The following is a 13,103-nucleotide window of genomic DNA, read 5'->3' as shown; positions in this document are numbered from 1 at the left end:
CACTGAACCACTGAATATCTTCCGGATCCATGGATTTCCTAAAGACATCGTGTCAGACCCCAGTTCATCTCGCTGTTCTGGAGGCTGTTCTGTCAGCTCATCGGTGCCACAGCAAGTCTGACATCACCGAACACCTCAACCAACAGCTGAGAAACCAGCCTCCGATGCCTTGTGTCCCAGAACCCGACTTCGGGGACACTCACCTGGTCTGGGTGGAATATGCCCACAATTCGCTGACAACCTCTACCACAGGTTTCTCCCCCTTCAAGTGTGCCTATGGTTACCAGCCTCCTGTGTTTTCTGACACAGAGCCAGAAGTGTCAGTTCCCTCCGCCTACACACTGGTTCGCTGCTGCCACTGCACCTGGACTGCGCGCGTCAAGTGCTAATCCGTCAAGGGGACAGAGTCAAAAAGGCAGCAGACTGAAAATGACATCCTGCACCTGAGTATTGGCCCGGGCAGAGAGTGTGGTTGTCAGCTAAGGAAGTTCACTTCAAAGTCCTCTCTAAGAAGCTGGCACCACGGTTCGTTAGTCCTTTCCCCATCTCCAAAGTCATCACTCCAGCTGCCATTCGTCTCCGTCTGCCCTGGTCCCTCCGTATCCACCAAACATTCCACATCAGTCAGGTTAAGCCCACTAAAGATAGCCTCATGGTCCCAGCCAGCAAGCCCCTGCTGCCACTGGAAGCAGTCGATGGAGGTCCACTTTATAAAGTGAAGAAACTGTTATTTGTGGCATCTGTTACATTCCTATATGTGAGGAATGTATTTGAGGAGAGGCTGGGCCGTGATTGCTAAACAAGCCAACACACATATGGCGTAAACATTTTTAAAAGGGTTACCCTAACCCTCATTTGTCTCATCTCTGCTCTGGGTCTACTCTAAATAATCTAAGGAGGAATAGGTGGCCAAGATAAGCACAAACATTTCTAATGCCCATTTCAAAAGGAAAGAGGACTAGTTCAACCAACATGCATCTTCACAAGGAGCTGTGAAGAGAGGATTGGTAGGCTAAGGTAATCATATTAGCAAGGTTTTCAGTATCACATAGATGACTCTTAGTAGCATGAAACATTTGATTCACTTTTCCAACGATACTAGACGCATTCACTAAGTGATGCATGAAATGCATAAGCATGTTCCTGCTTGGTCATTATTTAGTTTCCAAAGCCATTTTACAGTCCTGGTACTTAATCTGATAGGTTCTTGTTTAGAAAGTCTAAACTTATCCAATGGAAAGCAAGAGAAATCTGCATTAAAAAGTGTAGAGTTGTGTTTATCAGTTTATTAGTCATAAAACTGATGGGAACAGCACTTAAAAAATCTAAACAGATTGTACATGAATCAGACTTGGTAACTTACCTCTCTTATAACACATAGATACCAAAGTGATTTTTTTTTACACAAGATCTTTCTAACCCACATAATGCCCAATCATTCTTCCCTGTTGTTGGTTCAACTTGACAGTATTTTCAGCCTTTTAGTTGGTAAGTTGCAGCAAATGCAATGACAGTGAAAAGGCATGGTAGCAAGTCTTCTGAAAACTTGCATTACTTTCGCTTGTTTCCTTTGAACTGGAAACTACAGTTTGGTATTGTACAGATATTTTCTTTACCTAATGGCCCATGCACACAACCAATCAATCACTTAACAGTATAGATGTTTAATCCAAATTTTAATAAATTTAGGTCAAATAGAAATAAATCCTGAAATATTGTATCTGGCCCAATGTCTTGTTGAAGTCTCAATGTCCTCATTAGGAGGGCATTTCACAGAATATTAAAATAATTTGCACATATTTGTGTATCATTAAACTCACACATAACCAAGAACCTTGTTCTATAGGTCCACTGACCTGTTGCTGGCTCTGCTCCTCAAGGTTAAGTTTAACCTCCAGAGACTGTCTCGCCTCCAGAAAGGCTTTCCGATGCTTCCGATCAGCCATGTAGTACGACATGACACCCACAGTGATGGCACAAATGTAGATCATAATGTTGGCCAGCAGCTTAGAGAGAAAAAAAGGATGCAACAGTATGTACTCAGCATTATAATGCAATAATAAAGCACAACTGAAAGCTGTAAGAACTATGTAGTGTCTAGTGGGGCATTCACAATCACCATTTGCAACTCAATACATAAACAGCTTATGTCATAATGTATATAAACCTCGTTGGGTGTTTTAATATCAAAAGATTATAGCTTCTAAATCTTCCCCATTACAGCATCGATATATCAAGTTTAAATCAGCATTTATAAACCCTGGTCATCATTTTGAAATGTTGGTTGACAAAGGCTCTTATTGGCAGCATAATTTACTAATTCTGACTGGTGATATTACCACATTGATTTGCAAGGAAAATAAGGCAAATATTGAGTAGCCAGTATCCCTTTAATATGGCCCACAACAGAAATTCTTATTACACAAGAGATGTTTCATATTCTAAGTGCTGTGATAATAAGACTTTGCAGTGGAAAACTAAACCATTTCTTAAAAGGTTTTATAGTTGAACAAATTCTGAACTAGCTGAGACACAAGTTGAGTCAATGGAGTCAAAAAGTGGTGGTATGGAGCACAAATGATAGTTTTATGCAGACTATACTCGGTTGCCTTATCGGCAGCAAGTCTGTGTAGCTGTCAGTTTTGTTCGTTGTTTATATAATTACATGTCATTTTTATTTTTTATCTAAACTTTTTTAGAGCTCTGCTTTTTACTTAAATTTCATTTTATTTTTTGACAAATGTGAACTGCTACCAGTACAAGAGCAGTGTACACAAGAGAAGAACTGTTGGCACTGTCAAGGATTGGTCACGGAATTAAACATCCATTTCCGACCGAGCTAAAAAAGCTGTACCATGGATGCAGAGCTGGAGCAAAACGAAAGGCAAAGAGGGACAACAGGAGATGGAGGTACAAGCCTTTTCTGCCCTCGTGATTATGGGAAACACTAACTCGCTACTTAACAAGTGTGATTAGCTAGAGGCGCTTGTGCGGAACTAACGTCTGTACAAGGAGAGCAGTTTGACCTGTCTGTCTGAGTCCTGGCTGAACAACAACACACCAGACTCATGTGTGGACATACCCGGCTTCACAGCTGTATGAGCGGATCGTGACCGGAGTACAAGCGGTAAGCGGAAAGGCCGGTGTATTATCCTGTTTTTTAATCAGAGATGGGTTAACCCCCGCAATGTGACCGTTAAGGAGAGGATAAGTTGTCCAGACATTGAACTGCTGTCAGTTGGTTTCCATGCGTTCTATGCGCCCAGAGGGTTCCCACATACAGTCGTCATCGTCGTTTACATTCCACCGAGGGAAATGGCATGTGATGTCATCCGTGACGCCGTTGCTAGGATACAGACCCAGCATCCTGAGGCATTCATGGCAATCACAGGGGGTTTCAACCATGTCTCTCTATCCTCCTGCTTGACTGACTTTGTACAGTATGTGGACTGTCCAACACATGGAGAAAATACATTAGATCTGTTTTATGCTCATGTGAAGGAGGCTTACAGGGCAGCATCCCTTCCACCACTGATCTGATCACAGCATGGTCTATCTACAACCCACTTCCTGTTACTACGAGATCTTTCAGGAAGTGGTCACAGAAGGCGCGTGATGTATTGAGAGACTGCTTTGATGTCACAGACTGGGCTGTACTGCTGGAAGAAGAAGAAATGGAGATTGACATGTACAGGAGGGTCAGCACCATCACTGACTACATTAACTTCTGTAGGGACACTGTGATTCCATTGGGGAGAGTAAGGTGCTATCCTAATAATAAACCATGGATCACCAGTGACATCAAAGAGCTCCTGAACCTGAAAAAGAAGGCGTTCCAGAATGGGGATGGAGAAAGGCGAAGGAATGTACAACGGGAGCTTAAAAATACACTACTTCGAGCTAAGGTGGAGCACAAGTAAAAGGTAGAGAGACAGCTGGAGAACAATAACACCAAGGAGGTGTGGAGGGGCATGAGGCCCATCACTGGAAAACTCTGTCTGTGGAAGGTGATGTAGACAGAGCCAATACTTTTAACCAATATTATAACAGGTTTGATAGTGTGGCTTTTTCCACCTCTACTGCTGCTCCGTCCACCCCCATCACTACAGCTGCTTCCTCTATCCTGCTTCCACTGCCCAGCTGTAGTTCCACCTCAATGGCAACTCGCATCGCCAAGCCTGCTCCTCCGCCTGACTGCACCTCCACCTCTGCAGCAACTCTCACCAACAGGCTTCTTCTTTCCAGCTGTACCTCCACCTCTTTGGCAGCTTCCACCACCAGGTCTCCTGAGTCAAGCTACACCTCCACCTCTGCTGCAGCTTCCACCACCAGGCATCCTGAGCCCAGCTGCACATCCACTTCTGCAGCAACTCTCACCAACAGGCTTCTTCTTTCCAGCTGTACCTCCACCTCTTCGGCAGCTTCCACCACCAGGCATCCTGAACCCAGCCACATCTCCACCTCTGCGGCAACTTCCACCACTAGACCTCCTGAGCCCAGCTGCACATCCACCTCTGTGGCAGCTTCCAGCACCTGGCATCCTGAGCCCAGCTGCACCTTCACATCTGTGGCTGCTCCCACCGCCTGGCCTCCTCACTTCAGCTGCCCCTTCACCTCTGCAGCAACTCCCACCACTTACCCTCCACTGTCCAGCTGCACCCCCACCCCCATCTCTAAAATTGATAGCAACATCACTCCTGTTCTCATCACTCCGCTACAACCTCTTTGTCTAACTATAGAAGAGGTTGGAACTGAGCTCAGGAGACTTCAGTCAGGGAGGGCTGCAGGCCAAATGGAGTCTGTCCAAGGCTTCTGACGGAGTGTGCTCAAAAATCATGTTCTTTGACTTCTCCAGTGCCTTCAACATCATACGGCCTCCCATACTGAAAGACAAGCTTCTAGGTATGGGTGGGGCTCCCTCCCTGACATCGTGGATTATAGACTATTTGACTGCCAGACCACAGTATGTCAGGATGGGGAGATGTGTTTCTGGAACACTGGAATGCAGTACTGGGGCTCTGCAGGGTACTGTTTTGGCTCCTTTTCTTTTCACCTTGTACACATTGGACTTCAGGTACAACTCAGAGTCCTGCCACATACAGAAATATTCTGATGATATGGCTGTTGTGCTGTTGTGTGCGCGGTGGACAGGAGAAGGAGTACAGGGACCTTCTGGAGTCCTTCTATGGCTGGACCAAAAATAACTTTTTGAGCTACTCAACTAATTTGAATTTCCCCCACTGGGGGATGAATAAAGTATTTTTCTATTCTATTCTATTATATTTGAGTTGTGGCAACTGACCCACTGACAACATCACAAATGTGATGGACAACTTTCCGTCTTTTTCTAAATCTTAAAATAAACAGTACACGAGAATAGGTGTGTGATTACGACATTATCTGTAGTATGCCACCTATTTATTATGTAAAAATTAGATTTGGTTCTTAAAAGCATGGCATACCTGGGAGAGTTAACCTCACTGAACTGAAACAGCTTTCACACAGCACCAAAGTGATCGTTTCCTCATCAAGTGTGCTTCCATAGCAACTTTCACAAGGTGAGCAGTTTCTCTGTTTAAATCATCACCAAACAGACCTATGTATACTTAGCATAAAGGTAAAAATGTAAAAACTGACAGGCAAATTTATCTAAAAAGTGCACACTTTAATGCCAATAACATATACAGTAAACAGTAGAGCCAAACATCCCCTGAGAACCTTTTCCTAGTTTTCTCAGGTAAATGTCTGACTTTAGTTTGAAACATCTGTACATGAGAAAAGCCAAAAGATATACTTAATAAATTTGTGCAAATGATAAAATTATGACATTCCACACAATTCAGACGTGGCCAAAATGTGCCAGTGTAATAATAATAATAATTGGGCTAACAGGGCTCAGCCCTCTCTACATTATTCAATAAAAATGAGAATATAATATGTAAATAATTCAATAAAAACTTTAAACAAATTGTTTTTTTAATTTTTGATCAGAGGCGGAGCAAAATCTCAAATGGAACCCATGAAATCGGTGAACACGGGCTAATTATCTACAGTCCAAGCGAAGGAACTCAGTTACACTTGACTTTTCTTCAACATTTGAGTGACAGGTTGCAGGTAACATCCCCTCCATTTGTGGCTTGTTTGGGCTAAATCTGTACAGCCCAAAGCCAGAAGATTCACAGACGACTCTACTTCATGGGAGTTGTACACGTGTGCTTGTGTGTGTGTGTGGGGCGAAACTTTGACAATGGCAGGCATCAACGTTAACGAAGTGGATTGTTTACTTTCAAATCCGTTTTCTTCAATGTCCTTAGGAGAAAAAGTTGAGCTGAAAAAAGTAGGGGCACATCATCCAAAGGATATCCAAATTACACAGAAAGAAAAGCGCCAAAATCGTAGCTATTGTGTAACTTAGTTTGAGAGAAAGGACTGGCTAACGGCTAGCCTTAGCTAAAAAGTCCCTTTTCTGACCCTGAAGAGGATCAAGTCTTTTCTGAGAAGTAGTATGGGACAGGAAAGACTGAATGCACTGGCCGTGCTTTCTATTGAGTGGGACTTAATTCAGAAATCCCCTGACTTTAACGAAATGGTGATCAACCTGTTTGCTGAGCTTCTCTTCAAATAAGGTAGACCATCCCCATTCAGGTCACACAGATGGCACATTTAGTGGAGTATTTCTTTTTAGGCTCTCTTAACGTTAATGTTTCTGGAGTTACTATTTTAGTTTTGCGCTGATGTTTGGATTATTGTGTTCCAAAGCAAATTGCAATAGTCTAGAGTTGAAACCAATTTTTTAGCACAGGTCTGGGTTGACCTTTTTTTTAAACCTTGTATGGTGTGAAAGTATGTGTATTTACAGAGGGATAGGTAGATGGTATATTTTCCATCAGTGCATTCTTCTAAATAGTGTTTAGTGATTTGTCGAAAAGGCCCATGCTGTTGTGATAGTTTAAACTTACATTCTAACAGGACACATTTTATGTTGAAATACAACTACTTGGCTTTTATAATACATTAGCCCACATAATCCAATGTCACCACAAGCCTTCACTGAGTGACTGGCATAACTCATCCCTCATTCATCAATAAAATTGTTTCTATCAGAGAGAAGATTAATGGAATCCTTCCCACTATTATCACTGATGTATCATCAAGTAGAGCAGCTTTAGAAGTATCTTTAGAACCTGATTTGTATTTAGACGGCTTCTGCCCAGTTGATCTCTCTGAGCTAACAACAGCAATAGTCTCTTCTAAACCATCAACTTGTATGTTAGACCCAATCCCAACCAGACTGTTCAAGGAGGTTTTCCCCTTAATTGACACTTCCACATTGGATTTGATCAATCGGTCTTTGTTGACAGGATATGTACCTCAGACTTTTAAGGTTGCTGTAATTAAACCTTTACTTACAAAACCTACTCTTGATTCAGAAGTGTTGGCTAATTATTGGCCTATATCCAATCTCCCTTTTTTGTCTAAAGTTCTTGAAAAAATAGTTTCAGTTCAACTTTGTGATCATTTCCATAGAAATAATCTGTTTGAAGAGTTTCAGTCAGGATTCAGAGTGCATCATAGCACAGAAACAGCACTGGTGAAAGTTACCAATGATCTCCTCTTAGCCTCTGATAGCTCAGTGCTGCATTTGATACGATCGATCACAGCATTCTGTTACAGAGACTTGAACATGTTATTGGGATTAAAGGAACTGCATTAGGCTGGTTTAAGTCATATTTATCTGATAGATTCCAGTTTGTTCTTGTAAATGAAGAATCTTCCTCACACATTGGAGTAAGTCATGGAGTTCCTCAGGGTTCTGTGCTTGGACCGATTCTTTTTACTTTATACATGCTTCCATTAGGTAACATTATCAGACAGCATGGCATAAATTTCCATTGTTATGCTGATGATACTCAGCTGTACTTATCTATGAAACCAGATGAAACCTACAGGTTGGTCAGACTACAAGCCTGTCTTAAAGACATAAAGACCTGGATGACTCAGAACTGTCTGCTTTTAAATTCAGACAAAACTGAAGTTGTTCTCTTTGGACGTGAGCGCTTCAGGGAGAAATTGTCTAGTTATATAGTTACTCTAGATGGTATTTCCTTGGCTTCTACTTCTACAGTGAGGAACCTTGGAGTTATTTTTGACCAGAATTTATCATTTGACGCACATATAAAACTGGTTTCTAGGACTGCCTTCTTTCACCTTCGTAATATTGTTAAAATCAGGAACATCCTGTCTCAGGGTGATGCAGAGAAACTAGTTCATGCATTTGTTACTTCAAGATTAAACTACTGTAATTCCTTATTATTGGGCTGTCCCACATATTCTCTGAAAAGCCTCCAGCTGATCCAAAATGCTGCAGCCAGAGTTCTGATGAGAACTAACAGGAGAGATCATGTTTCTCCAGTTTTAGTTTCTCTTCATTGGCTTCCTGTTAAATTCAGAATAGAGTTTAAGATTCTTCTTCTCACATATAAAGTTCTTAATGACCGAGCTCCATCATATCTTAAAGATCTCATTGTAAGATATTTTCCTAACAGAGCACTTCGCTCCCAAACTGCAGGTTTACTTGTTGTTCCCAGAGTTTCTAAAAGTAGTATGGGAGGCAGAGCCTTCAGTTATCAGGCCCCTCTCTCGTGGAATAAGCTGCCAGTAAATGTCCGGGAAGCAGACACCCTTTCCACTTTTAAGATTAGGCTTAAAACTTTCCTTTTTGATAAAGCTTATAGTTAGGGATGGCTCAGGTGATCCTGAAACATCCCATAGTTAAGCTGCTATAGGCTTAGACTGCTGGGGGACCTCATCTGTCACACCTTTCCTCACTTTGCTCTCTTTTTCCCCCTGTTTAATTTCACAGATGATATTATGTACATGTGACATTATTGTGGTTATTAACTTGTGTTTCCCTGTTCCAACAGATATCCTTTGAATGGCGTTATGGTGTTTTTCCCCCCTCTATTCCCTCTTTTCTGTCTTCTCAAACCCCAGCTGGTCGAGGCGGATGGCCACCCTTCCTGGTTCTGGTTCTGCCAGAGGTTTCTTCCTGGTTCTGCCAGAGGTTTCTTCCTGGTTCTGGTTCTGCCAGAGGTTTCTTCCTGGTCCTGGTTCTGCCAGAGGTTTCTTCCTGGTTCTGGTTCTGCCAGAGGTTTCTTCCTGTTAAAGAGAGTCGTTCCTTTCCACAGTCCCTCAGGCTCAGGACGGGAGATTGGACTGAAGACAAGTTTCGGTGCAATCTGTTGGTTTCCTTAGCTAGGATATTAATTTTTGAATTGGCTCTATATGAATTAATTGGATTATGATTACAATGAATTGAATTCCAATTGGCTTGAATTGGATTATATTACTTAAGTGCCTTGAGATGACAATTGTTGTAATCTGGCGCTATATAAATAAAATTGAATTTAATTGAATTTTTCTCTTCATTTTAGAGATACAGTCTCAGTTCTAACACCTGAATAAGAATATCTACTGACAATGATATTCTTTATACCAGAGTCCTTTTACTCGGATGTTGTTGCTAGGGCAACATATAAAAAAAAGGATGCAATTTAAATGTAATCTCAAATAATTTCTTTTCAGTATATATCAACATACATCCAAACAAACTGAGAACAACTCCATTTGATTTTATAAGCGATTATTTTATTTAAAATTATTTTTCAAAATAAAGTGCGAGAAAATTAAAATTAAAATTAAATTAAAACTAAATTAAATCAAAAGAGAATGTCTGCCTCTTAAACCTCAGCATCAGGTTGCATGTTTGGACTAGAAGATCATCTTTTGAGTAACATTCTTCTGTTATCTGTGCCAACTGTTAAGTTACACTGTAAAATGTAATAGTATATCTTACTTAAAAGAAAAAGTGACCATAACTCATTCCAGCTTACTCTGTTGACTATCCTCACTTAAACTTAGTAAAGACAACTTTCTATTGTGATGGTAATTTTTATGTCTCAGGACTGACAGACCCTCCAATCCACATTAACCATTTGTATCACCCAGACACGCTAATTGTTTTAAACTATTTACTTCTTAATTAACACTCAGACAAGATAATTGTTTTAACCTCCTGTTTATCATCAAGACTGCATCCTGCCCCCCTCTGTAGATGTTGTTACACATCTAAAGGTATAAATACTCTGGATTCCTTTTGTTTGTATCTTTTCATACCATTGCCGCTGAATGGTGTGGACTGATCTTTTTCCTTGCAACGAAGAATAAAAACTTAGCCGGCCGGCAGAAAAAGTAAGTTTCTCTATTTCATTGCTCATCAGAGGTATTAGGAAGGAAGCGATTAAAAACTTCCATAACAGTTTGGCGTTGTTGGCAGGACCCCGTGAGCAGCCGTTCAGGACGAGGCACGGAAAGCGACAGGCCATCCTGGAGAAATAGATTATTTCCAGCCTCCAAACCTCAATTAATTTGTGAGACGGGAGGGCTAACCGGTAACACGTCCTGAGTCGCTGCCACCGGGGTTCCAAGAACAGAGTTCAGCGAAGCTCGTCTGGTGAGTTTTGAAATATTGACTTAATACATTGTCTTTCAAATTTGGGTTTTAATTAGGCACATTTGAGTTTTTTCATGGTCTCCACAGTTGGCCAGCTTTTTGCCACTTGTAGCGTTGAGACGAAGTGGCCATGCTTTTTGTTACTTGTAGCAGTTTAAATAAGACGAAGTAATGTTACGGTGCTTGGATAAACAAGTAACGGGGCTTCTTTTTATTTTCTTTATTTCTATTCTTTCTCTTTTAAAACGAACACGTAATAATTCCGTTTGTTGCTTGTATCCTTTGGACAAAGAAAAAGAAGAAAAGAAAACACAAAAGGAAGGGGTTTTTTGCTGTTTGTGGCCAAAATACGAAACAGTTAGCATTTGTGACTTGGCATTTGAAAAAAGCACCCAGTACAGAGACGTCTGGACTGGATTTGTCGTACGGCCTCCCCATCCCCATTCGGCATGGGGAGATTTTCCGTTGGTGGTTGAGCCTCCGGAGGGGCCCATCGTGGAAATCATGAAAAAGAGATTTGGGGATAAAAGCTTAAAATATTAAAATTTATGGACAAATGAGCTCAGATTCCCAATAGGGGGGTCCCTTAGTTTAAAAGAAAAAAAAAAAAAACTAAGAAAAACGGAAAAACTAGAAGAGAAACTGATTAAAAAAAATAAATAAATAAAAATGTTGCTTTCTAAAATCTGTCCCAGTAACCTGACAGGCAGGAACTGGATGTGTAAATGATGATCCCAACCCCAGTTGTCTTCCACACCTCGAACATGACATATGCATCTGCAACCACTAACAACCTTCCCTGAGTTTGTTTCAGCAAAAAACATCATTTCAACAGACTTCATGGCCAAAGAGGACCTGCAGTGTACCTCCCATCTGTCACCAGAATCTGACGAATCGTACGAGGAAAGCTGGTTAAGGGAGAGGTTTGACAAACTAACACTGACACACATTTTTTGGACAGAACATAAATGCGCTGTGTCAGTCTCTCTCACACCAGCTCAACGTAACATGTACACCATGGACTACTCAGTCCCACACATCCCACTAGAAAAACACACATCGGATAGCTGGGAAGATTTGAGCCCAGTTATGAAATTGTGTAAGTCTACAGCCGAAAGGCAAACATCTGATAGATCTATTATTTTTTCACCTTCACTGACATCTTTTGTGCACACACAAAGAACAGTCAACAGTAAGTATGATGTTAACCTTGTCAAAAATTGTGAAAATGTTGTCATCATTCTAAAATCAGACTTTAAACCTTGCAAGGCTCAATACTCACTTAAACAAAAAGCCATTGTTAATATACCACCATTCTTTGAGTCTCTTAAGGCAGCAGGAGTAATTGTTCCACGTAACGATTCTCCAATACGCACGCCTTTGTTTCCTGTCATAAAATCAGAGGCAAAGATCAACCAACAGACTGGCGCTATATTCAGGATCTGCAAGCAGGTGATGCAACCAACTAATGCAAAATTCTTTTCAGTGGTCAACCTTTCAGACACCTCCAGTGTTCCAGGTCACCCAGGAAGCTAATTCTGGTTTGCTTTCAAATTCAATAGGAGGGACTACACATTCACACGTCTGTGCCAAGGATACTGTGAAAGTCCCACCATTTGCATTGAAGCTCTCAGACAGTCTTGAACCCTTTGTTCTCTCCCCAGGCACTGCTTTGATGACCTCATGATCTGCAGTCTGACCAATGAGCAGTGTGAAGCCAACACAGTCAAATCCTTGAAACATCTGGCTAAAACTGGTCACAAAGCCAGCTTGTCTAAACTTCAATTTGTCTTCTTAGGTCATGTCATCACTTCTGAAAGAAAGACTCTTTCACCAAAAAGAGTTGATGCAATTCAGAACCTTCCAAAACCCATCACAATTTTCTTGCTATGTGCTCTTACTGTAGACAGTTCATTTCTAACTATGCCATTCTTGAAGCTCCACTCACCTCCCTCATTCATGGCAAAGGCCTGCAAGCAAAACATAAGATCAAATGGACTCCTGAAGCAGAACAATCTTTCACAGAACTAAAACTTGCCTTACAAAGCACTCAAACATTGGGCCTGCCTGACCCTACCAGACCGTTCACTCAATCAGTAGATGGAAAAGATGGATGTATGACTTCTGTTTTGTTGCAGGATCATGGAAATAAGCTGCGGCCTGTAGCTTATTTTTCTTCAAAACTGGACCCCGTGGTTGCAGATCCCAAGATATATTCAGATATGTGGCGGCAGCTGAAAAGGCAGTTATGGCCTCCAGAGACATTGTGGGCTATTCTGATGTGTCCATGATGTTACTTGAACAAAAGACTTCTTACCTCTCCACAGCACGATGGCAACGATACAACAAAACACTTTTAGAAATGTCTAACATCACTGTCAAACACCCTGTGTTAAAACCTGCCACTCTCCTCCCCACACCAGATGACAGAACACAACATAACTGTTGCTGTCCCCCAACCGGTTTGCTTGCCAAGAAACAACATTAACAAACCCTCATTTGGTTCTCTTTGCAGATGGATCAGCTTCACGTGACCCACAAACGGGTCACAACAGAGTTGGTTTTACTGTTGTCACTAATCATGAAATTC

At 41.5% G+C, this 13,103-nt stretch overlaps 1 protein-coding gene across 2 annotated transcripts in view; it reads right to left on the bottom strand.

Annotated features, from left to right (window-relative positions):
• adcy3a (adenylate cyclase 3a) overlaps positions 1-13,103 on the bottom strand; it is a 118,884-nt gene that overhangs the window by 93,270 nt on the left and 12,511 nt on the right. For both annotated transcript variants that reach the window (XM_072395036.1, XM_072395037.1), the window contains exon 3: positions 1,857-2,006. In XM_072395036.1, coding sequence (XP_072251137.1) covers positions 1,857-2,006 — 150 coding nt within the window. The remainder of the gene's footprint in view (positions 1-1,856; positions 2,007-13,103) is intronic.

The sequence above is a fragment of the Leuresthes tenuis genome, unplaced genomic scaffold, assembly GCF_036924035.1.
Source record: "Leuresthes tenuis unplaced genomic scaffold, fLeuTen1.0.hap1 SCAF_10, whole genome shotgun sequence".
NCBI classification, from domain to species: domain Eukaryota; kingdom Metazoa; phylum Chordata; class Actinopteri; order Atheriniformes; family Atherinopsidae; genus Leuresthes; species Leuresthes tenuis.
Note: the sequence above shows the minus strand (reverse complement) of the source record. Positions and strands in the feature narration are given on the sequence as shown.